General features: G+C 32.6%; 2 protein-coding genes across 3 annotated transcripts; one reads left to right on the forward strand and one right to left on the reverse strand.

The window, feature by feature from the left end:
• Window positions 1-5,063: 5,063 nt before the first annotated feature.
• Window positions 5,064-5,711, reverse strand: LOC116125064. The gene has a single exon (XM_031410798.1). It carries the CDS (start codon window positions 5,651-5,653, stop codon window positions 5,447-5,449), a length of 207 nt encoding a protein of 68 aa, XP_031266658.1. The 5' UTR covers window positions 5,654-5,711; the 3' UTR covers window positions 5,064-5,446.
• Window positions 5,712-13,329: 7,618 nt separating this feature from the next.
• On the forward strand, window positions 13,330-17,852 carry LOC116125175 (PAP-specific phosphatase HAL2-like). Of its 2 annotated transcripts, none has more exons than XM_031410907.1 (4): window positions 13,330-13,753; window positions 15,111-15,798; window positions 16,545-16,905; window positions 17,786-17,852. In XM_031410907.1, the coding sequence occupies exons 1-3, from the start codon at window positions 13,591-13,593 to the stop codon at window positions 16,846-16,848; spliced, it is 1,155 nt and encodes a 384-aa protein (XP_031266767.1). In that variant the 5' UTR covers window positions 13,330-13,590; the 3' UTR covers window positions 16,849-16,905; window positions 17,786-17,852. The 2 variants fall into 2 exon arrangements, with proteins under 2 accessions (XP_031266767.1, XP_031266766.1); XM_031410906.1 differs by lacking the exon at window positions 17,786-17,852 and adding an exon at window positions 17,281-17,377.
• The last annotated feature ends 6,569 nt before the right edge of the window (window positions 17,853-24,421 follow it).

Below are 24,421 nucleotides of genomic sequence, written 5' to 3' on the forward strand. Positions count from 1 at the left end.
GAATATTTTAACACGAAGATGCCATGAAAGTTCTGCAACCAAGCGTTACATTGTTGTCAGTTTTTATTTATATTATCATCCTTATTCTGAATTCTGAACCTCATGTTGCTTTAAATTCTACTTAACATCCATAATTATACCATTAACATGATAATTTATAAAGTAATCCCAATTATAGTAATATTATAGCTGTGTCTGTGGTTCAGAAATATTAATGTATTTATGAAAATAGTAAAAATAAATATTGAAATATAAATGCATGAATAAATGCTAGAGAAGTGAGCTGGGAAATCTGGACCAACTATGAATTGGGACCCGCTTTTACGCGGCTTTTTCATTGAGAAGAAGCAGAGTTGACGGTGTGAAGTAAACGGTGTTACAGCTCATAACGACCGATTGGGACGGTGGTCGGATCGCGTGACTGTGTTTGTCGTTTGTGGCGTTTCAGGATGTCGTTTTTGACGTTGACGTTGATAGTTTTATGAAAATCTGATATTTTAAATCCTGTCTCTTTATTTAGTTTCATTAAAAGCAAAATAATTTTAAATACATTTTATTATGGTAAGAACTAAGAACCATCTTCCTAGTAATTTTAATTAAATTACTTCAAAATCTACATTTAAATAATTCAAACTAAAAATACTATTCATTTATAGATGAGTTTTTCCTTAAAACAGTTAAATTAATCGAGATGAGTGTTTGAATTTCACCCAAATACTTATAATGTTACATGCATTTGCGTAAACAGACACCGTACATTTATTTAATTTAAAAATTATGTCGTCAAAATATTAGATATGCATATGAATTAGAAACTGTAAAGATCATAAACATAAAGTACCTTCCTTTAATTAAAGTTTCGAATAAGTAATTAAAGATATAGATTTTAACTTTTAAATTATTTTTTAAGTAATATACCAAACATTAACATGTTTAAAGTGAAAACTTTTTTTAAAAAATATTTTTTGTTTTTGAAAGAAATATTTATTTAAAAATAAAAAGACCATTTAGAATAATAATTGTAAAGCATAGCATCAAATGGAAAGTACGTAATCATAACGACGTTAACAGATCTTTATCAAAAAAAAAAAAAAAAAATAGTGACATAATTATGGATAAAAAGGAACCTCGAGAAAGAATCTAGACAGTAAAAGAAAAGACCGTTATAACTGACGTCAATATGTGTGACAGACAGTGAGTAATTTAAACCATTTTTTTAAAGAACCGCCGCACATGGCCACGAACACAGACGTCCCCATCAGTTTCCAGTTCTATTAATTGTTAATTCATATATACGATGGAGATTAAGCTGGAGGGATCCTATTCATATTAATCGGTCACTCAATGAGGGAAAAGCGAGACATGATTTTTCACAAGGGCCAATTATTCGTGCCATTTGTCAATTATCATATTAAAAATTTTGAATTTTCTTGTTATTATTGTATGGTGATGAGCAATTTGGAGAAAGAGTGGGTGAGGGATTTGCATGTGTTAGGTTGGTTACGTGTATTAATTTATTATTTAATTTTGTCAAAAGATTAGAAGACACCGCTAATCACGTTTGGGTCCGTGAATACAGCCGAGCGGCGGTGTCGTTGTGAGCAACATCAGTCAACTAATTAACTTGTCTGCCTAAGAATGACTTAAGTCAACTAATGCTGTTGCTGTGATCTTTACTTTTAATTTCTTTTCTTTTTTCTTTTTTTTTTAAAAGAATTTCACCATATATTTGCCACCATAAATTAATATTTCCCCTCATAAAAACTTGTTAAAGTCTGAAAATTGAAAAATAAAAAAAGACCTTTCTTCTGATTTCCTGAGCTTTTTGTTATGTCAAAGTTTGTTATTATTATAAATAAGGGCCTACATTCGCTGATGTCATCTCCGTCAATCAGGATTTAGCATATTTCTGTATCAATCAAAATTCAACACGCACCCAAAGATAATAAGAATATTAATTGTCAAAACCCAAACAACCTCAAGAATAATCATGAATGAATTTGGTTCGCACATCTGTCCAAGCCCTATTTAATTAAGAATATACTTGGAATGGGAATGCAGGAAGAATCAACACGACATTAGACCACTTGCAAAAACCACTCTTTATCTTGAGCAAAACGGGTATAAAAAGGTAGTTCCCCCTCAAAAAATAGATGTTAGATACACACAAATTATACAAAACAAATAACAAACACACTATTAGAAAGAGACCAGGGGTGGATACTACACTAGTTCAAATTTTTCTAAAAAAACATAACTATTTGCAATTTCTGGATTTTGGCCCACTTTAACAGAAATATTAATGAACAAAATATTAATGTGTAATTAGTTTTTATTTTGACAGACCCTAACAGAAATTTCTAGATCTGCCCCTAAAAGAGACTATCTTAACATTCTGTGCACAAACACTTGTAATTGCAAATCGCGACCTTTGTAAACTTGTGTAACAATTAGAAAATAACACTCATATAAACAACCACAGCAGATGTAGGAATCGTTTTTAAGCATCCGAATCACTATAAAAACTCTTTTGTCAATTTTATTTACATACTTGCATGCAACTGTTATTACAGTATTTTATCCATTCTCTCTAATGCTCACATGCAAAGTCATTGATATCAAAATCAAGCATCAACAAAGTTAGTTTTTAGAAATTACAAATATAAAAATAAAACTCGATATTTTGAATAACCTTATTAAATGCTCATAAATTAATTTTGAGAATATTGTTAATTAATATCCCTTGAAATTTGATGAAACTATAAACGACATTTGTCTCATAGGAAAAGTAGACTCTAGGGTTGAAATTGGGTCGAGTATCTCGGAACTCGAACTCGATGCGATTGCCAGTGTACCAAGTTCGAGTTCGAGCTTAAGCTTGGTTGAACCTAATAAATCGAGTTCGAGTTCGAACTCGGTATCTAAAAGTTGAATTCAAGTTCGGTTAATCGAGTTTTAGTTGAGCTTTTCGAACTTAATCGAGTTTTAATTAGGCTTTTCGAGCCTAATCGAGTTTTTTATACAATGATCGAACTCAACTCGTAGGATTATTTGAGCTGCTCAAACTCAAACGCGACTCGACTATTATCGAATTGAATTCAAGCCAAAATCGGTTTTCACCCCTAATAGACTCCAAAACTCATTTAAATTTTTTTTTTTTTTAAAAGGTTGTTAATTATAATTACGAGGTTATAGTTGTAAATTAAGCAGCCCATTTATGTGTGTAGTGGTAGGCAGAGAAGATGAAACAAAGTAAAAGAATTTTGAAGAGTGGGCGAAAACGACATAACAGAAAACTGCATGAACTGTCAAGTAAAATGCCACATGGGTGATGTCATCTTCCTCATTGATTAGACTCACGACACGTAAGCTCTTGTCAAAGATTCTGTGGGCGCTGTTCTCCAACTGTTGTGCGCTGACGCGTATCTGATTATCTTCCCACGAAACTTCTAGACAAATTATGATAATGGGCCGGTTCAAACAAATATCTACCGAGCAAGTCCCATTTTCTTTTTAAAAAGGGCAGCGATTTTTATCCCCGTATCTCTCACTTTTAAATATATTTTTATTCTGTCATGTTTATCCTTGACATGATAATTTTTAAATACATTCATTTTTTATTTTTATTCTTATTATTAATTATTAATTTTTAATTTTTATATAAACTCTAAATCTAAATTTTCTAAATCAATGAAAAAAAAATTATCTCAAATAATTATTTGTTTGATGAAAATATATTACTAAGGCTATGGAAGAAGTAATCACACAATAAAATGAATTTGAAGAAGAAAAAAGCAAGTTTCAAATTTGAAATTGAGAAAAATGGTAATAAAAAAAAAAAAAAAAACCTATTTAAAGGGAAGTAGTATAACCGAAAACCTAATTAAGTTTGAAATTGAGAGGAAGGGTTGCAAATAAAACCCTAATTAAACAAGGTTATTTTTTTGTATTAAATAAGGTTTAAAGAGAATTTAATGGGCAAAATAACTTCCTTTTAAAATTTGAGATTGGGCTTCTACTTATGGGAGTTGACTTCGACTAAGCCCAAATAAGAGACTAAGCTGAATTCCCATAGCTGGGTCGGGTCAAGTTAGTGAACCGGGTGAGAAAATGTTTAGGGGTGAAAAATATATATATAAAGTTGGGGTGGGAACATGTCATTCAACCTCGTTAAAAATAAAAGTAAATAGTAAAGGCATTATAGTCTTTTCGTAACTTACCCCTGTCAGATAACAGATTTCATTGATGAATATTGTGATAGGTGAAAACAAAAAAAAAAAAAAAAAAATTCAAAGTTTGTGGTGGAAAAAGTACGTTTGTCAAAGTGGGGGCGGCCAACATTTTTTTTTCTCATAGGTACTAATCTTCTAATCTCCATCAAACTGCGCCTTTCCTTAATTATTCTCCTCAACCGTCATTTTTTTTTCGTTATTCCACCAGACATTATCCTTCTTCTACCCAATTAAGGTTGTTTTTGCTTTTTTTTTTTTTTTAAATCAGAAATAATTTAGTTTATATGTAAAATATTAAACGATGGAAATATTTTTTTAATTAGTCAGAAAAATTAATCCTCTCTAATTTTCCTATTGTTAAAACCGCAAGATAATAGACCTTTAAGAGACTTCAAAAATCAAATAAAACTTTAAAAGAAAGTATTTTTTTTCGTATGTCTTAACCTCAAGAGATTAATTTGTCCTTACGTTTCTAGGTTCAAATCTTAAAGTCACCTACCAAAAGATCATTATAATTTATTTGATCTTTTAGACTTGTAGGATGATCAACGGATCTTGTTACTGTGCATACAATCTAGCCCGATCACTTGGGTTACCCCAAAAATTAATAAAAAGGTACTATAAATATCTTAAAATGTGCGTTAACAAACTATAATAGAGGTGACAATTAAATAAAACCTTTAAAGAAAGTGTTATAAATGCCTCAAAAACATTGGTATAACAAAGCTTATATTAATTTGTTAAACATATAAATAAACAAATAATCATTTTATAATATCAACACAGATATTAAAAAAAAAAAATTCAAAATACTTAAACATAGGTTCTATCTATAATTAATTTGTCACAGAAGAAATTAACGCCAAAAATAATTGTATAGCCATCGTCTCAAGCAACAGTATAACCATCATCTCAAGCTAAGGGATGACGCACAACCACCACCTTCGTCGATTTTGGTTGTTTTCACTTTCCACAATACAATACAACTACAAGTCTGCAAAAACCTGTAGCGTTTCACCGTCGCCATTTTTCTCTGCAAAATCCTTCATATATCATACAACAAAAGTTAAAAATATTAACATAACCTTACAAAACAAACTCAGGTTTTTTATTTCAAGCTACACTCAGAGCTTCAAACTTTATCTGAACTAAACATACAGAATAATACTATTATCTTTCCAAACTCAGAATTAATACATAATAAAGCTTTTATTTTATCTGTAGGACTTAAGTAAAGCTCCACAAAATGTACAGATAATAGCTTTCCAGGACTTGCAGTAAAAGGGAAGATAACAAAACCGGGTGATGGTCTTCATGTCGGCGACGCTGACTCCACTCCGGCAGCGTGAACACGTCCCTGCCGCCGGCTTGCAGCTCCTAACCTTCCTCTTCTGGTCCACCAAAAAGCAGAAACAAACCATTGACGAAGAGATAAATGACTTCAGCTACCACCACTTGGTTATATATAATAAGCGTCTGCTTACATGGTACTTACAAATATTAATGGAAGCAGACTAAGATATTTATAACAGTTAGCTACGAACATGTTCACCGTCGATCGATCAGTCATGGGTTTAATCACGCCATCTGATGATCGCCACGTGTTAATTAGGGTTTCTAGAAGAAGCAATTTAATGTTTAGTTTCATGTCTTTTTAGCAGGAAACCTGCTAAGTATATTCATAATAATGGCGTGGATGGTTGCCACGTGTATATGAGAAAAATACATAACATGTTATCATAACAAATAAACATGAATAATTGTGATTAAATTATCTAATTAAGTAAACTTAATGAGTCACTCATTGTGATTAAATTATCTAACATGTTAAACAGTTTTGCCTTAATGACATTTTCCCACCCAATGAGTTTTTAAAATACTACTTTCTCATCTAAAGTTTATATTCCTTTAATGCCTAAAATACACCTCACTTTCTCAGTTAGCGTTTGGCGAGTTATTAGAAGTCAGGGTAAGAAAAGCTTTATAGAGTGAAGGCCAATGAATCGAATGGTGATGATCGATTGAATATTCGTCATCGAAACCAGCTAAGAACATGAAACTCTAACTTTATGATGTTTTGCAATCAATGAGAAATCAGATATCAAAGTGAGAGGGTTTTATAGAGAATAGACTAACAGTTCAAATGATGACGATAAAGAGAATATTTAGTTTTGGATAGTAACATAATGTTAATTTTGAGTAAAAAATTTGTATTTTGAAACTTTTTTAATAGGAAAGTATCGTTCAGGCAAACCTTGGGCGGGAAAAAATCGTTTACTCTTATGATGTACAAATTAATTAATTGTTTCATTCATGGCCCGTACCTGGCTGGAATTTATTTCTACAGCAGAATTTATACCTAATTTGTTACGAAAATTTAAAGTTTAATTAACGAGTAACCGACATGTTCCCAAAGATTAGCGAAATGACTGTACACCCCTGGTTACATTCATTGCAGATTCCCTCACTGATAATAACGCCGGTAGTGAGAGTTAAGTATTGACACAATTGCTGATGGTGTTATTACTAAATTATCCTTTCATCATCTTTTTCTTCATACCAGCCAGTCAGCCACTGTCACTGCCACTGCCACCACCACCTAGTTGCACGATTTTTGCCCTTTTCGGACTGCTCCCGCATCGAAAATCCCTCCTGCGATCACCAATCATCTCACCGACCTCCCACCTCCAAAAGCCCTATCCTCCCCGACACCAATTGCCTGCTGGTCGTCGCCCCCACCATTTAGGATTTCGCCTTTTGGAAGACTTAAGGTTTGAGATTTTTGAGTTTTTGATGGCTGTTTGGATTAGATTTTGATTGTGGAAGTAGTTTTGTTGTGTGTGTATCTGTGTGATTGATTTCCGGTTGCCGATGCTCCCCATCTGCAACTTTTCTGCAACTTCGAAGGTTGGCATGCCAACTGTTCGAAGAAAGTCTAACAAAAATAAACTCACGTTCACATCCTTTAACACAAACTTCAGATTCTTCAAAACAACATGAACACCATTAAAAAACTACAAGCTTACAAATCATGATTAATGAATTAAAATCAAACAAAATACTTGTCTAACGAATAAAACACCAAACACCCATTTGAAAAAAAAAAACCCAGAACAAACCTGAAGATAACCAAAACAATTGTCTAAAAGTCAATGGGAGAAGAAGTGACTGACTTGCGGCGGCAGAGGGAGGTCACGGGCGGCAAATGGTGATAGGGAGCTAAGTCTTGTCGAATTTGGTGGTCAAAACCGGTGCGGCGCCGGCGGTGTAATGGGTTGGAAATCATAGGGGTTTTGAAATTACCATTTTAACCGTTAACCGTTAGATAACACAATTTTCTGTTACTTTAAGGATGGATATCTGAAATAAATGAAACAAATTGTTACTTTAAGGATAGATATCTGAAATAAATGAAACCAGGTAGACACATCCCACTTCGCTAATTTTTGGGTGGAAACATATCGTTTGCTCTTTAATTAATTCATCACAATAAGGACTAATTAATTTAACTGAATAATTAAATTAATCTTCTCCTTGCTTAACTTTTATGCATATTAATGAGTATTTTATAAGAAACAATAATAGTATCTCTAATTATGCTCTTTATTTTAAAGGGTATCTTTATTAATTTTTAAATATAAATAACAAAATTTACATTCAAATCTAATAGACTCTTTAAATCATATTTAATAAATATGAAAGATAATTAATAATAAAATACATAGAAATTTTTAATTTATTAAATAAAATTAGAATAGAGAACTCACTCTTTAATTTATATTTAAAAAATAAAAAATTTATTGGACTCTTATTTTTATGAACAAACTCTTTATAATAAAGAGTGTAGATCATGAGATGCTCATAAATATATAAATAGTTTATATAAAATCTTACATAAAAGTGATCTAACATAATATAGTTAAATAGATTATGGACTAATATAAAAAGTCAAATTTAATAAATAATGATGAATGACATAACACTTTATTTTTATGCTTCCGTTCAAAAATTTATTCTTAAAAAATGGAATGAAATCAGAAATCGAATAATTTTTGTCATTTAATTTTGAAATAAGTTTGGAAATTTAATAAATAAGGACATAATATAAGGTCCAACAACATTTCAAATTATGCTTTTGTTGAAGAGCGAGAATATTCCACATGTTTCACATCTGTGTATTGTACAGAAAGACAGTGACCAATTGATAATAAATAATCAATAAAAGACTCCGCTTTTGAACAGGCGTCAATTGGCCTAGTTGGTAGGCAATAAATGTGGTACCTAGATGGATATCTCAACTTTTACTTACAGCTTTAACTCATGAAGAAAAATTAGAATTTAGCACGGGCAGCCGGTGGAGTTGGAATCGGAATTGAAACAAAAAATCTATTCAGAATTGTTACTATATGGTTCCATTTGATTGGAATCGATATTATATGATTTTAATTCTGGTTTCTACAGATTTTAGAAGTGGAACCGAAACTGAAACTAAAACCTGGGAGAAGAACCTGAAGCAGATACTCGACTTGGAACTTGTTTATGTTTTGGTTTTAATTGAGAAATTTTATGTGAATTGTGATGAATTGATTGAATTCAAGTATTGCCTAAAGATTAGATGATTTATGAGTCACATTGAACAAATGAATGAGTAATCAAAAGTTGAAAACTAGTAAATATAAGTTTTCTTAATTTGTTAGGGGTGTATTTATAAATTATTAAAGTATTTTTGTCATTTTTTAAACTAAAAGGGGGGTAATTGATTTTTATAGGGTACCCAGGTAAGGAACCAGAACTTACATTTTAGGTTTCGGTTCCTTGAATTTATGTCAAGTCCAATTCCGGTTCCTTTTTTTGGAAACCTGCACTATGAGGTTCTGGTTTCGGTTCCTTTTTTTGGGAACTTGTACTATGTGATTCCGATTTTAATTCTTCCAAAAAATACAGGGTACCCGGAACTGTTCACCTCTAAGAAAAATCTAGAATATTGTTACAGTAATATCTCAATTTAATAAATTTATGTTACTTTTATATTATTATAATGAATTAACGACTTTTCCCACCCAAATTATGGCTGAGTGACATTTCACCACCCACAGATTTTTAAAATACCACTTTACTATCAAAATTTATATTCCGATGACAAACATAGAGTAAACTCAGTCCAGGCTGTTGGGGCTTTTGAAGAGAGGAAGTTGATGAGTCTTTTGGTGGTAGAATGTTGGATTTTGGTGGCTGGGATGGACCGGAATTTGACTTGGGAAGAGCGGTTGCACAAACCCTAACCACTCGATTGTTGGCGATTGGTGGGTCGTTGAGAGTAGGGTTGAAAGGTTTTGATAAGTGATGATCGAGAAAGAAAATGTTGGTAGTATGGGATCGCAATGATGCTTAAATTGGAATCATAATATAAATTTCGATAGTAAAATCGTATTTTAAAAGTCTATAGGTGGAAAAATGTTATTAATAAAGGTGGAAAAGTAACCCGCCCGGCCCGGCCCGCGGCGGGTTACTTTGTTTGGCGGGCTGGGCCTAACCCGCCCGCCAACAAAGGCAGGCCGGGTTAGGCCCGCCATTTTCCCCAAAATGGCTGGCCCAGCCCGGCCCGCCAGCCCTAACCCGCCGGGTTAGGTGGCGGGTTGGGCCGGGTTAGCCCGATTTTCCTTTTTTTTTTATTTTTTTTGTTTTTTTATTTAACTTTTCAAATAAATAATTATAAATATAATTGTTTTTAATTAACTTTTCTAATATCAATAATTCAATTCAATTTTTTTGTTTGTTAACATTTCAAATATTAATTCAATTTTGATACAATAAAATTATAATATAAGAAAAATTAGACTTATTGGAGTATGGAAATTGGAATTTGGAAAATTGGAAATATGGATTAAAAATTGCAAAAACTAATAAAAATTAAAATATGAGCAAATTGCAAAAACTAATAAATGAATAATTGAGAGATTAGAGATTAGAGAATATGAGAGAATGAGAGAATTTGAGTTGTGAGAAAAATGTGAGAACTTAGGGCCAATTTATAGGAAAAAATGGGAAAGAGAAATGACGAAAAAGACCCTTTCAATGGCTATAAAACGGCTATATTTCAAGGGTAAAGAGGTAATTTGAAAAATAAAATAAAAATTTTTATTTTTTTTTATTTTTTTCAGCCAACTCGGCAGGTTGGCTATTGCAACCCGCTGGGTTGGCGGGTTGTAACGGCCAACCCGTCGGGTTGCACACAACCAACCCGGCAGGTTGTCGGGTCTCTTGCAAAAGAGACAAAATAGCAACCCGCCGGGTTGCGGGTTGCCATTGTGCAACCCGGCCCGCCCGGGGGTTGCTGCCGGGTTAGGGTCAACCCGGACCGCCATCTTGGTGGTCCGGGCTTAACCCTCATTTTCCCGGGCCGGGTTAGGGTTGACCCACCTAACCCGGCCCAAATTTTCCACCTCTAGTTATTAATTCATTATTTGGGTGGGAAAAAATCGTTTACTCTATTATAATTCAATATGTTTATGGATAATAAACTAAAAATCCATATGTTATATGTGTATTAATCTTGTACATTAGTCATAGTGGGTGGCTCTGGCTACAGCCTGGGTGAAAACCTTGGAAAAAAATCAGATTTTAAATATTATATTTATAATTATTACTATTTTTTATTAAATATAAATTATTTAGAATTTTTATTTTAAAATATCTTAATTCTAATCCTTAATTTTGTCTTTTTAATATTATAATTAATTCCATTTATTATGTAGATACAATTTTCATTTCTCTCCCTTTTTAAAAAAAAAAAAAAAAACAAATTATACATTTTAATTATGAATCTCATTATATTAAGTATGTATTTTTTTTTTAATAAAACAGTTGCTTCTAGTCACAATGTGTAATTGTTTTTCATTTTACTTTTTAATTAAGTTTAATCTTAAAAGCAATTTTTTTCAATGAAAGCCTCGAGATGTGTCCACACTCGAAGGTATGAAACAAATTCCTAATTGGGGCTTGGGTAAATGTCTGAGACCACAAACTGCTTCCAGTGAGATTCAAACCCTTGAGACCCTGACATTACAGATAAAGTTCGTCCACTAAGAGTTAAGTTACCAATTAGACCTCGGCTCATGGTTATCTTAAAAGCTATTTAACATGTTGATTTTGTCTATATTACTATCATTTTCACATGATCTATCAAATCAATAATGCATTAATGTACATAGAAATTCCATTGAATGATATTATGTTTATTTATTTAAAAACATCCATACACTATGCTGTCACATTTTGAGGGATATTAAGTTAATGTGTGTAATTACGTAAAACTCCTATAGGTTTTGCTAAATAATAGTACAACCATTTTTTTTTTTTTTTTTTTTTGGAAATTCCATTATATTTTACTATTAAAATTAATTGATGGTAAAATATTTTTGATATTTTCAAACTTTTAGAAGGATATTAGTGTCCTTTTGAGATTGTTGGAAGCTCTAGATTTTTGTTCTATTTCTCCTCAGTCCTCCCTCTTATTCCTTCCTTACTTTCCCTACCTTTTCTGTTCTCATATCTGACCTCCAACGGCTGCGACGAGGCCAAATGTGGGTTTGCATCGCTACAATGAGGCTAGTAGGGGCCTCCCCATGATTGCCTCCATGCGCTTACTTAATTGTGGCCATTCTTGGCCTCAAGTAGCTACTGAGAGGTAGTTCCCAGCCTCAAACGGTTGCTACAGGGTCGGATTTTGTTAAACATTTTGGGTTTTATTTGTCAATTTTTAAAGTTTGTGTGTTTAAACTTAATTCATCAAGTTTTGTTTTTTAACTAAGAATTTGATAATTTGACATAATATTTAAGCACATAGACTTTTGTTAAAGGTCACTCTTGAGTTTTTTATTTAATAAAAAAAATTACAGATATTATAAAATTTTTATATAAATGGGTGTTTTTCAATTTGGCCACACTAGCAGGGATATGCTATAGTTTTTTTTTTTTTTTCTTTTTTTTTCATAACGGAGGTGTCTGAGCCACTTACACGTACTTCGATTAACCCTTCGAGACCTTAAAACTACTGACCGTATAAGAGTTTCAGTGGTTATCTCTATTAGCAACTAATGAGGGATTCAAATTCAAGACCTCTTGAGTAATATATTCAAGAGTCATTTTTTTGAACTACTCAACCAGAGGTAATTTACTAAAATATTTTTATATTAATTGCAATTAACATAACAACTCATCTAAATTTGGACATAGAATTTTTAGATGGTATGAACAACTGAATGCCAAAGCATATCATATAGAAGCACCAACTCTTGAAAGTAATTAGATTAATATATAACTATATTCCTTTTTAGGTTCTAATTTAATAACTAAAATCCTATACTCATGGACTAACATAATTTCTTTCAACTAATTGCTAAACCGTTTGACCATTTTATCATCAATCAACCCTCACATACCAAAACCTAATAAAAAATTGTAGTATAAATTAAAAAGACGAATATGCTTGAAAACCGGATGGACCCTACATTGATCTAAAAAACTGACGTGGCAGACTCTGGATGGACAAAAGAAGTTTCCAAAATCTGCAGTCAATATCGTTCAGCCCCCAAAGCCTACACAACAACAAGACACTTTGCCACGCTTTCGTGCTTTACTTTTCTCAGAAATTTTAACTAACAAAACGCAACCAAATTTCAATTACCTTCTCACGCTGTTAGTGTTGACAGCTGAATGGGAACAATACTAGAACAAAAGAACTGCAAAAACATTATAAACATCGAGATTCCAGTAATGTAGGAGTGTTTATTCCTGTTTCTTTTGACGAATCCTGAGGTGGGTGTCGTAAAAGAAGGGGTTTTTTCCATCTGGGTTTGGTTGTGTGTGTGTGTTTTGTTGAGATTGGTTTTTGTAATGGGGAAGGATGATAAGTACGCTGAAGAGTTGGAAGTGGCGGTGAGAGTTGTGCACATGGCGTGTTCACTGTGCCAAAGAGTGCAACAGAAGCTGGTTTCTGATAATGGTGGCGGTGGTCATGTTAAGTCTAAGGATGATGATTCTCCAGTTACTGTTGCAGGTNACATTACAACAAGACACTTTGCCACGCTTTCGTGCTTTACTTTTCTCAGAAATTTTAACTAACAAAACGCAACCAAATTTCAATTACCTTCTCACGCTGTTAGTGTTGACAGCTGAATGGGAACAATACTAGAACAAAAGAACTGCAAAAACATTATAAACATCGAGATTCCAGTAATGTAGGAGTGTTTATTCCTGTTTCTTTTGACGAATCCTGAGGTGGGTGTCGTTAAAGAAGGGGTTTTTTTCCATCTGGGTTTGGTTGTGTGTGTGTGTTTTGTTGAGATTGGTTTTTGTAATGGGGAAGGATGATAAGTACGCTGAAGAGTTGGAAGTGGCGGTGAGAGTTGTGCACATGGCGTGTTCACTGTGCCAAAGAGTGCAACAGAAGCTGGTTTCTGATAATGGTGGCGGTGGTCATGTTAAGTCTAAGGATGATGATTCTCCAGTTACTGTTGCAGGTATGTGGGTTTTGAAGTTTCAATTCCACCATTTTGCTTTGTGTTTTGGCACTTTGTTCTTTAATTTCCCAGATGGGGTCGGTGTGTTTAGAGTAAGTAGTTCCGTAAAGGTTTGCGTTGCTTTTGTTTTGCTCTTTTGTATGTCTGTTTCGTTCTAAATAAAGGAAGGATTGGACTGAAATGATTTTGATTTAGCGCTTAAATAGTTTTGGGGAAAGATCAGCTAGATGACATTAAAAATAAAGTTGAATAATTCTTTCTTTTTGGGGGTATTTTTCATTTTTTTTTTTTTAGCAGCTTTTAGTGTTTGTGAACAAGTTGGGAGTTTTTAATTTGTGTTGAATCGCATTCTCATTGGCTTTCTTTTGATTGAATTCGTCCAATGTTGTACTTTTAGGTGTTGAGTATAATGCTTAGAGCCTTCAGTTTTGCTCTTTATGATATGATGTAGAACACCTAAGAATCTCTTTGCTGATGAGTGTTACGGATGAGATTCCCTTTTTTTTCCCCTATAAAAGAAGAAATTCAGAAAAAAAAGACTCATAACTGAATATTTTAAGGGAAGAGAAATTAAGTTTAGTTCAATGTAGTTTGAGATCACTTGGTTGGAAAATCGAAAGTAATACTGTAGTGCGGTAGTGCGGAAAGAATATATATGATATGTGATTTTAAGGAGTCCAAAAAATGTCTTTGACATTTAAGAATATACTGGTTCTGCTAAAAATAGCCAGATTGTTGTCAATTTGCTAGTGTTCTTAAATCCTTTTCCACGGTTTATTGGGTCGGGGCTGTGGTTATTGTCAATTAAACATTGCCTGGGAGGATATACTGGTTTTCTTGTTGAGATCAAATTCAACCTGTGGTGTAATTATACAAGGTGGAAATAATAACAGACACAAAAACACACTTACCCATATCATGGTTGTAGCTTTGTGCGTAAACTTTTATGGTGTTTGTTTCATACTTGGAAGGATATCGAGATTATTCAAGTACATTATAATACTGCTTTTCTTACATTCCAATGAGGGGAATGAGACATGTAGCATTAAGAGTGGTAATATCTTGTCTGATTCTAAATCTGTGGAACAATAGGGTCTATAGAGGATTTCTAGCATACTATCAGTGAGCTTTAAGTCGGTGATTTTGATGATTGGATCCTCCTGGCTTTCCTTTTCCTATGACCATATTCATTAGCATTGTACTTGCAGGTTTTTATTGGTGACTCTTCTGAGTCAAGAGTGAAAAATAACTACGTAAAAGGTGTTTGTGTTGCTTCATTTTGGTGTATCGATTTTGTGCATGGGGTAACTGTCATTTCAATCAACTGGCTAATTAATTGATGTCACTGCAAGAACAGATTGGAGCGTCCAGGCAACTGTTAGCTTGATACTTTCAGAAACCTTTGGGTCTGAAAATGTGTCTATTGTTGCTGAAGAAGATGTCCAAACCCTCTCCAAGGCTGATTCAGAAGGTTTGCTGGCTGCTGTTGTGAAGGCTGTAAATGAATGCTTAGCTGAAGCACCGAAATATGGTCTTCGGACTCCTGATGGAGCCCTTGGGACTTCACAGATTCTTGAAGCCATAAGCAGATGCAATTCATCTGGTGGTCCAACAGGAAGACATTGGGTGCTTGACCCTGTTGATGGAACATTGGGTTTTGTTCGTGGAGATCAATATGCTATTGCTCTAGCCTTGATTGAGGATGGTAAAGTTGTACTTGGAGTTCTTGGTTGTCCTAATTACCCCCTGAAGAAGGAGTTGCTAAATTATCATCATAAGGACAACCAAACTATTTCAACACAGTCTCTATCAACATCTGAGGCACGAGAAAAAGGATGTGTGATGTATGCCAGGAAAGGTGCTGGTGAGGCTTGGATGCAGCCTTTAATCCATGGAAACAAAAAGCTTGAGTGGCCGAATTCTGCTAGACAGATCAGGGTTTCTCCTTGTGTTGATCCAGCTCTAGCAACAGTTTGTGAACCAGTGGAGAGGGCAAATACAGACCAGTCCTTTACAGCAGGAGTTGCTCAGACCATGGGGCTTAGGTTTGCCACAACTCTTCTCACAGTCACTAAGTTCTTGAATTCTGAATTTACTTCTTCTGTTCCCATGGTTTTGAAATTACTTCCAAAGATAAAAGCATGGTTTTGTTAAACTATTGACTTAGCATGAGCATTGGGAGGACAAAATAAAAGAAATACTAAACAAAGATTAACACTTCAATCACTAGTTTCCTTAGATATAGAATCATACTAGAGATATAAGCTGTCTGTCTCTTTACTTAGTGGGTATCAAAAGAAGAAATCTCTATGTGCAAGGATAATAGTAAAGCAAAAAATAAGAATTATTGGTTGGTTAAGATTATGAAGGATATGCAGTTTCCTTTGTAACAAAAGTTACATAATGTACAGAATGGGTAGCTTAGGTTGTAGAGGAATTTCAGATTATTGTTATTTTAGCAAGATCTGGGAAGTGGAGTATTCACAGAATAAAAGAAGTTTATGATGAACTAAATTGCCCTGCCTTGCTTTGAGGCAGTTTCTTGGAAGATGCTTTCATTGATACAAGGAGATTGACGATATTTGTAGTAGGATGTTTCCACCTCTAATTGTGATGTTATTAGTAATTGTTGTCTCGAGTTATAGTTAACGGTAGGGCTTGATTTTTGCAATGATGCTCTCTCTTAAGATGCCTTTACCTATTGCAGTAGGAGGTCTTGGAAGTTGTGTAGTTTGCTGAAGTTGTGTTCCAATTTGCTTCTCATATTTTTCCTTTTGCTCTGTAATGGCAGAACTGAACCTATGCGTGTCCATAGTATGGTCAAATATGCAGCCATAGCGTGTGGAGATGTTGAGATTTTTATGAAGTTTGCAAGGTCAAGGTACAAAGAGAAAATATGGGATCATGCTGCTGCCGTTAACATCATAGAAGAGGCTGGTGGTGTAGTAACTGATGCAGGGGGGTGTTCCCTAGATTTCTCTCAGGGGTTGTATTTAGAAGGTCTTGATCGAGGCATTGTTGCTTGTTGTGGTGCCAGACTTCATGAGAAAATAATTGGTGCTGTTTATGCTAGTTGGGAAGCTTCTAATCTATGAAACTTTTTGTATCATGCTCGTACACTGATGTGGTAACATTTTGGTACCTTTGGCAAGGTAAGATTATATTAGCAATTAGTGTTTTGCATACTTTCAAATTCTAATGTAACTTATATTACTCATAGCTGAAAGCCATTGAACAAATTTGATTAGTTTATTGATTCATTGTATTTTGTAATTAAGCTGAAAAAATTGGGTTCGTTAATTTATAGTTTAAGAAATGAGAAACTTCTAAGTTAATTTGCTGGAAACTTAAATAACTTGTGGAAATTTGGAATACGCAGGCAGAATAAAAGATTTGAAACTCATATAAAGTCACTTTCTTGGCAGATATTAGGATCTTTAATGTTTATTTGTCTGAAATTTTGCATTGTTTTCATTAATAATTTTTCAAGATCCTTTACTTACTTGGAATTCTTCAAACCTTTTCAGGGGAACCAAATTTTCTTGAATAGGTATCAGACTAAGGTCATACACACGATTTCAGCATTGATCTGTATAATTTTGAAGGGGTGCTGGGTTAAATTAACTCAATAGTTCAAGGATACAAGCTGCTGCCGAAATATTATTTTGCACAGAAACAATAAGCGCACCTGAGTGTCATCTGAATTTTGTAGTATCATTAATAGTTCAAAGGCAATATCTCAATTATGATGATATTTTAATGGAAATTTTGCATAGATGCGTATCCAGGATTACTAATGCTTTCGGATTGCTGTAGAGCTGCATCTGGCTGGTGCAACGTCTATAGTCATAACTTCTATGCAAGAGCAATGAGATAGTTTTCTATCATTTCGCTGATATTTAATGATTGTTTGAAAACATAGACAAGTGAGATTTTTGGAATTAAAGTAGGTTTTTATTTGCCTGAGAGTATATAAAGATATAAAATCTAGTGATCTACATTGAAATGTTCAAGTCCTGATTGATGATGCAGGGTTTTATGTCGAAGAAGGTGCAGAACTCCCTGCTTGTTAATGATATCCCAGAAAGGGGTTAGTTTTTTTTTCTCTATAAAGTATTTGTGTCTGAACTACACTTCTGTATTCAATAACTACATTTCATAAACCTAATCTGCTAACTTTTCCTCTGGATACTCTTCATGGCTAAGGAAAGAAGTCTCTCTTAAATTTTAAGTGACCTTTCTCCTGGTTTAAAATTTTTTGTTTCCCCAGATTAAGTTTCATCCTATCTGTGTACATGGTAATTACTGGTAAACTTTGCTCCATTTTATTTATGGTGCTCAGCCTTTACCAAACTCTGTTCTTGCATTTTCAGTAGATAAAGATTTCTCAGTTTAGTATTCATTGTGATGAATAGTTTTCATTGAATTGTGTTTTACGTTTTACATCAGTGGAACTGCAGTACATAGTTAACTTTCAATTTTCCCCTTGAACATGTTGTGAGTGAAAAGCTGACATCTTGTTAGCATGTTTAACAATCTACATATTCTGCACATTTTTCACTCTCTGTTCCCCATTTCAAGAAAAAGCTTCCAGATTTCATGAGACTTCTCTTCGTTTAAAAGGAATATCAAAACCCTTTTTCATCGATGTGAAGAAAAAGCTTCACGACGTGTCATTTGACTATCTTCAGCTGAAAAGGACTCGACTTTCATTAATAGACAACCAGAAAAATAATCTCCCTTCAATTTGTTGAAAAAAAAAAAAGCAGAAAAAAAGGACATGTTCCCTTTTGAATATGAAATAATTTTGAAAACTTAGTTCCTTCAATCTGACTTTTGGCAATCTCAAGTTAAGTTTCTTTCATTCGCTCTCAGTCCTTCTGTGGCTATAATCATGTTTCCAGTGATCATATCCTGCAGAAAAAAAAAACATTTTATTTATAATACATTTAAATCTTGATTTTATTTTGAAGAAAGAAGAAACACATAAAGAAAGGATTGGACCAATGCATGGACTACTCCACCAATGAAAGCCCATTTAGCAAACTGAATCAAAGAAATATTTGCCAGGCATGCAGGATTCTTTATCCCAAAAAATAAAATAAAAAATATTACAGCTGTAAGCCTGCAACATGAAACAAAAAACATAATAAAAATAAAAGGCTGTGTAACTAGAAGCCAAAACCAGGACCATCTCTCTTTATTATCCACAGCCTGATAAGGGTTGAAAAATTCAAATCTTTCTTAATTTTAATATTAAATTTTGTTGTTTGACAAACTCCCACATGAAATTCATAAATAATAATGAATTAGAATTTTAATTATGCATCTCTTTTTATTGAATCAAGAGACTAATTTGATTGAAGTCAATGTTAGGTTTAATCCTACAATAATAATGGGGTTAGGTAGCTACACATGATGCTCCAATTAAGCACAAATGGTTATAGAGATTTGCCCAATTGGGTTTGACCATTTTAAGTTTTAGATAATACTCCAAACATAAATATGTAGAATTTGGTGTTTGTTTGGACTTCCTCCACTTGGAGAATGTCTAGGTATTGTTGTTTGTCTTTTTCATGTAAATGGTTTTAATAGTTCAGTGTCTTTTCTTTCAAAGTTTGGGGGAGAAATACTTCAGATTGGTTTATTGATATTTTATAGCGAAGTTTTAACTTTGAGGAGATATTAAATGAGTGATTGTGTCATTATCGCTGACAGTAAAAAAAATGAAATGAAGTTTTATGAGCTTTTGAATTCGAGTTTTTCAGACACTAATAGATAGAGGTGTATAAAAAAATAGCGTAGAACCGAAATCGACAGATAACTAGGGGTCGAGGTTCCAATTTTGATTCTAAAAAATCGAAACTGCTACTGTGTGATTTCAATTCCAGTTCCACCATTGCCGGAACCAGAATCGAGACCCAGGTAATCAGGATTGAATTGTAATTTTTGTAAACTTTTTAGGTGTATTGGTAATCTTTTGGAGTGTATTTGTCATTTTTGTGAATAGTAGAGAGTGATCATAAATTCCCGTGTACCTGAAACCAAAATCTGTGTTTCAGGTTCCGATTCCAAATCCCAGGAATCAGTCGGTTCCGATTCTAATTTCATGGGATTTGGGCGGCTACCCGCACTCACCCACCCCTACTAATATGGGTGACCATTGAGACTATTACCCAACTGACTGTTTCAGGCTTGGAGGATTAGTTGAGATATATGCAAGCTGGTCCGGACATTCTTGGTGATTAAAAAAAAAAAAATCATGTAATTGTTCAAATGTTGATTAACATTTAATTTTTACAAATCTAACTATGATAACATTGGGTGATGACCTATAAAAACATTGACTTTTTAAACTTTAAAAACTTATAATTTAAATTATATATTATATTATATGAATCATGTTGGCATATGGAGTTAGGAATAAGGGATTACTTAGCAAAAAGATAAATTAAAATAAGAAGGTCATGTGTGGTTTGTAGTAGTCAATGGGAGGCAAATATTTTAATTAAAATCCATTCAATCCTTAAAACAACTTAAAAAATATATAATTTAATTTAATTCTAAAAAATATATATATATATATACACTTGTCAAAGGTAAGAGACGTTTAATGATAAAATGCAGTGGGCTCACATGAGAATTAATAAAAAAATAAATTAAATAATAATAATAAACAGTGAGAGCTTCACTAGAACCCGCATTTGAGAGCTGTGCCGACACTAACCAATGTTCATGCCTTCTGTCTTCCTATTACATTACCACCAGATAATACCTCCAACAATAAAGGCTTTTTTTTTTTTTTCCAAGAATGAGATCCTTATTTATCTCTATAAAATGACAGGGTTGTCTTTGTAATATCATAATCCATCACTATTGTTTGTTTTAATTAGTCGGAGAATTATGATATATATTATTCTACGTGAGATTGACATATTAATTAATTACAACATGACATGGTAAGTTTATTTATGATCACATTACATAAGATAACATATTGTTTGAAATGAGAAATTTAAAAATATTTTTCAGAATTGGGTTTTTATTTTAAAGTAAATAAGGTTCATATTAAGTATAAATTTGGTTAATCTAAATTGAGTTAATTGTTTAAAAGCATAGGATTATAATCTTACCACCATACCATATTCTTAAAACTTCTTTTTATTATTATAAACTCAAGATAGATGGTTTTCAAACAACTAATACTTTATACCTTAAATATATATAATTGATCATAATTGATATGATTTGATGATATATCAATAACGCGTTAAATTATAGATTGAATTATTTGTAATCAATATAGTAATAATTGCTTTAAAAATGCGTAAAATAGTGAAATCCTGAAATTCATAGAAAAATGATGAATAAAATTGTAGCCAAGGTTATGGAATGGTCCATCTTTACTCCAATGTGAAAAAAATTGACTCAGAGTGTAATTGCTTTATATAAAGTTAACCCTATTCCTCAATAATTGTGCTTCTCCCACTAACACTAACCAAAACTTCCCATTTTCTAAAATATACGCAAAGACTTATATTAGGTTCACAATTTAATCTCATAATCTTCTCTCGCAATTGATCAACTTGTAAATAGGTTTTGTTTGCTTTTTATGGGTCTTATTTGTCAATTTATGAATGACTAATTACGAGCTGTCACGTTGAGAGTTGTGAGATTAGGTAGTAGACGTAATGTTACTGTATACGCAAAGAGTAGCACTGCACTTATAACTTTTTGATATAATTTTTTCATACAATCTTGATGTGACAGCTCGTAATTAGTCATTTCGTAATGGGTCTCGTCTATCCAAATGTAAACTGACCAATCGTGAGTTACCATCTTTCGGTTGTATAAAAAATTATATAAAAAAGTTGTAAGTGTAGTTTTATTGATAAGCAAAACCCACCACCCTACTAATTAATTATCCTAAACCCACTCTTAATTAATTATAATCTGTCTTCTACAACATTAATTATACAAAGGGTCACAGGTGATCCTACGTTATTTGTTAAAATTTAACATAATTTAATACTTGGAAGCCCTAATTTGGTGAACAGTTGAATGAATACAATTTTACTTGATTGGGACAAGATTTTATGGTTATTATACGAATATATTTTTGCTATAAATTGACTCCTTTATTAAAGTTGCTAATTTTAGTTGGGTTTTTATTTATTTATTTATGGTCCCATAGTATTATGAATTATTGCAGTAATACATTATCATTACTTTAAGTTAATTAAGTAAAATGCTCCCATAATTATAAGAAAATACAAAATACCTTGCTGATTGATTATCTTTCCTTTTTAAAACTATTTTTAGGGGATTTTTTTTTTTTTTTTTAACCGGAGTGTTCGGACCAGTTTATATGTATCTCAACTAATCTCTAGAGTTCATTGAATACTCTATCAACTTAAAAAATTAAACAAACCACAATATTATTATAGTAAGTAACTCAAAGTTTAAATAGAAGAATTCAAGGAAATGACAAATCACTTTATTGAGTGTTTTTCAGGATTTTTTAATATTTGTATGTGTTTATAATATTTTATAGAACCATATATATATATATATATTTTTTTTTTTTTTTTAATAATATTTTACTTTGACTGTTAATGCTAATTGATACTTAAAAAGAGGGAAACTTAGCTTGTTTTGGACTGAAAAAGTATTTTGTCGGGTAATTGATGGGTCGGGTGTTGAGTTTGAAAGAAAGTAAGTCGGTGAAGAAGGGAGAGAGTATAAAAATCAAAATTATAAAAAAGGCGGAGTACGTGGTTTCCTCAACCCGTCGCTTTCATTGGGTTCCCGCGTTTCTCCTAGTTGGGACCCAATTATTACTTTGCTTTCAATTAGGAAGGGTCCCACTCCCACCTTCATCAAATCTCGGTTCAAAACTCACTCCCATTTTCATCTTATTTGTATATCGAATTCTCTACTCCATTTTTTTGTTCTCTTTGTGGTGCGCCATGTGACTAAAGTCCTCTTACCCAATCAAATCAACCCACCCCACCTTCTTATTTTTTTTTAAATTATAGATTTATGAAAATATCCCTCTATTGTGCTATACTTATTTTTTAAATAAAAAAATACAAAGAACCCAATGTTCCATTTTAAAATATTGTTTGAATATATTGTCTCCTATGAAGCACTTTATCTCTATCAAATCATTGATAGTGGCAAGCTTGTCCTCCAATATTGAAAAAATTGAAGCATATATATCTAAGCCCGCTAAGAGGACAAATTTAACTAAAGCAAGGGCATTTCGGTCATTAAAAAAACATAAAGTTGCACAGCGTGGGCAAAATGGGAATTAGATAGAAGATGGCGTTTTTCATCATGATGGCTATCAAGAGGGGAGGGGAGGGGGGAACACGGCCATGCGAGGTAGCAGTAGTGAGTGTAAATGAGTAAATGACTGATGGTGATGGTGGTGTTGTGACGGTGCAGTGTTCAAGCTTTTGGTTTGGTCAAAATAATCTCTACGTGAAAAAGGATTTTCAATTAATTCAAAATCAACGGGGTCCACTCCCTTACAGTACGGCCATGATTATCTTACTCCATAATTGCCGGAGATTGATTATGAATCCTCACTCCTTACTCAACTCACCCCCGCTTTCTTTATAAAGCCCTATATTTTGTTGCTTTTATGGGATTTGTTAATTATGAGTTTATAGAGTTTATTTAAGAGTAAACGACCTTTTCTCACCCAAATAATAGGTTAATAACACTTTCAGATTTTTAAAATATTAGTTTATTATCTAAATTCATATTTTGTTTTCGATTCTAACATTTTTATGATCCCATATCATCATTATTTTCTTATTCGTTCATCACTCATTAAAGCCCTTCAAACATTTCTTCCGTCAACCCCGCTAATCATAAGCAATCGAGCGATTAGGGTTTGTACAGCCACCTCTCCCAAGTCAAAATCCGATCAACCTCAATCAACAAAATCTAATATTTTACCACCAAAAGATTCATCGGTCATTCTCTTTAAAAGCCTTAACAGTTTGAATAAAATTTGTTCTCTGTTTGCTGCCACCAGAATATAAATTTAGATAGTAAAATAGTATTTTAAGAGTCTGTACGTGGAAAAATGTCATTAAACCATTATTTGGATAAGAAAAAGTCTTTAACTCGTTTATTTAAAGTATTGAAATTTTAAAGGTATCTATAGCCTATTTTATAAATTTGATTTGATCTACTATTATATATTAAAGTTCTTTTTTGATAAATTAATACTATAAAACTCTTATATATTATATTAATCAAACAAATAACAATTTTTTTTATTTTATAAAAAATACTTGATAAGCTATAATTTTATAACCCTTGCTCAAATAAGTCGTGCTAAAAAGACTATAACATCCCATTTATGCAACCCATATGTTAAAAAAAATAATATTTTTGTTCATGCCATTTTAACCAACAATATATTAGATAAATAATGTTGTATTTATTCTTAAATGAAGTCAAATGTGACGGTAGTACTATCTTCACATTAGTCAAAACCCAAAACTCATATTGTACGACCATATAGAATTTGCAATTAACCTAAGTTAAATAAATTCTCCAAATATTTAAAAATAAAAAGATTTTATTCGAAAAATACAGAACGTAGTCAATTATAACATTTATTTAAAAAAAAAAAAAAAATGCGACAGC

Source organism: Pistacia vera, unplaced genomic scaffold (assembly GCF_008641045.1).
Source record: "Pistacia vera cultivar Batoury unplaced genomic scaffold, PisVer_v2 Contig160, whole genome shotgun sequence".
NCBI classification, from domain to species: domain Eukaryota; kingdom Viridiplantae; phylum Streptophyta; class Magnoliopsida; order Sapindales; family Anacardiaceae; genus Pistacia; species Pistacia vera.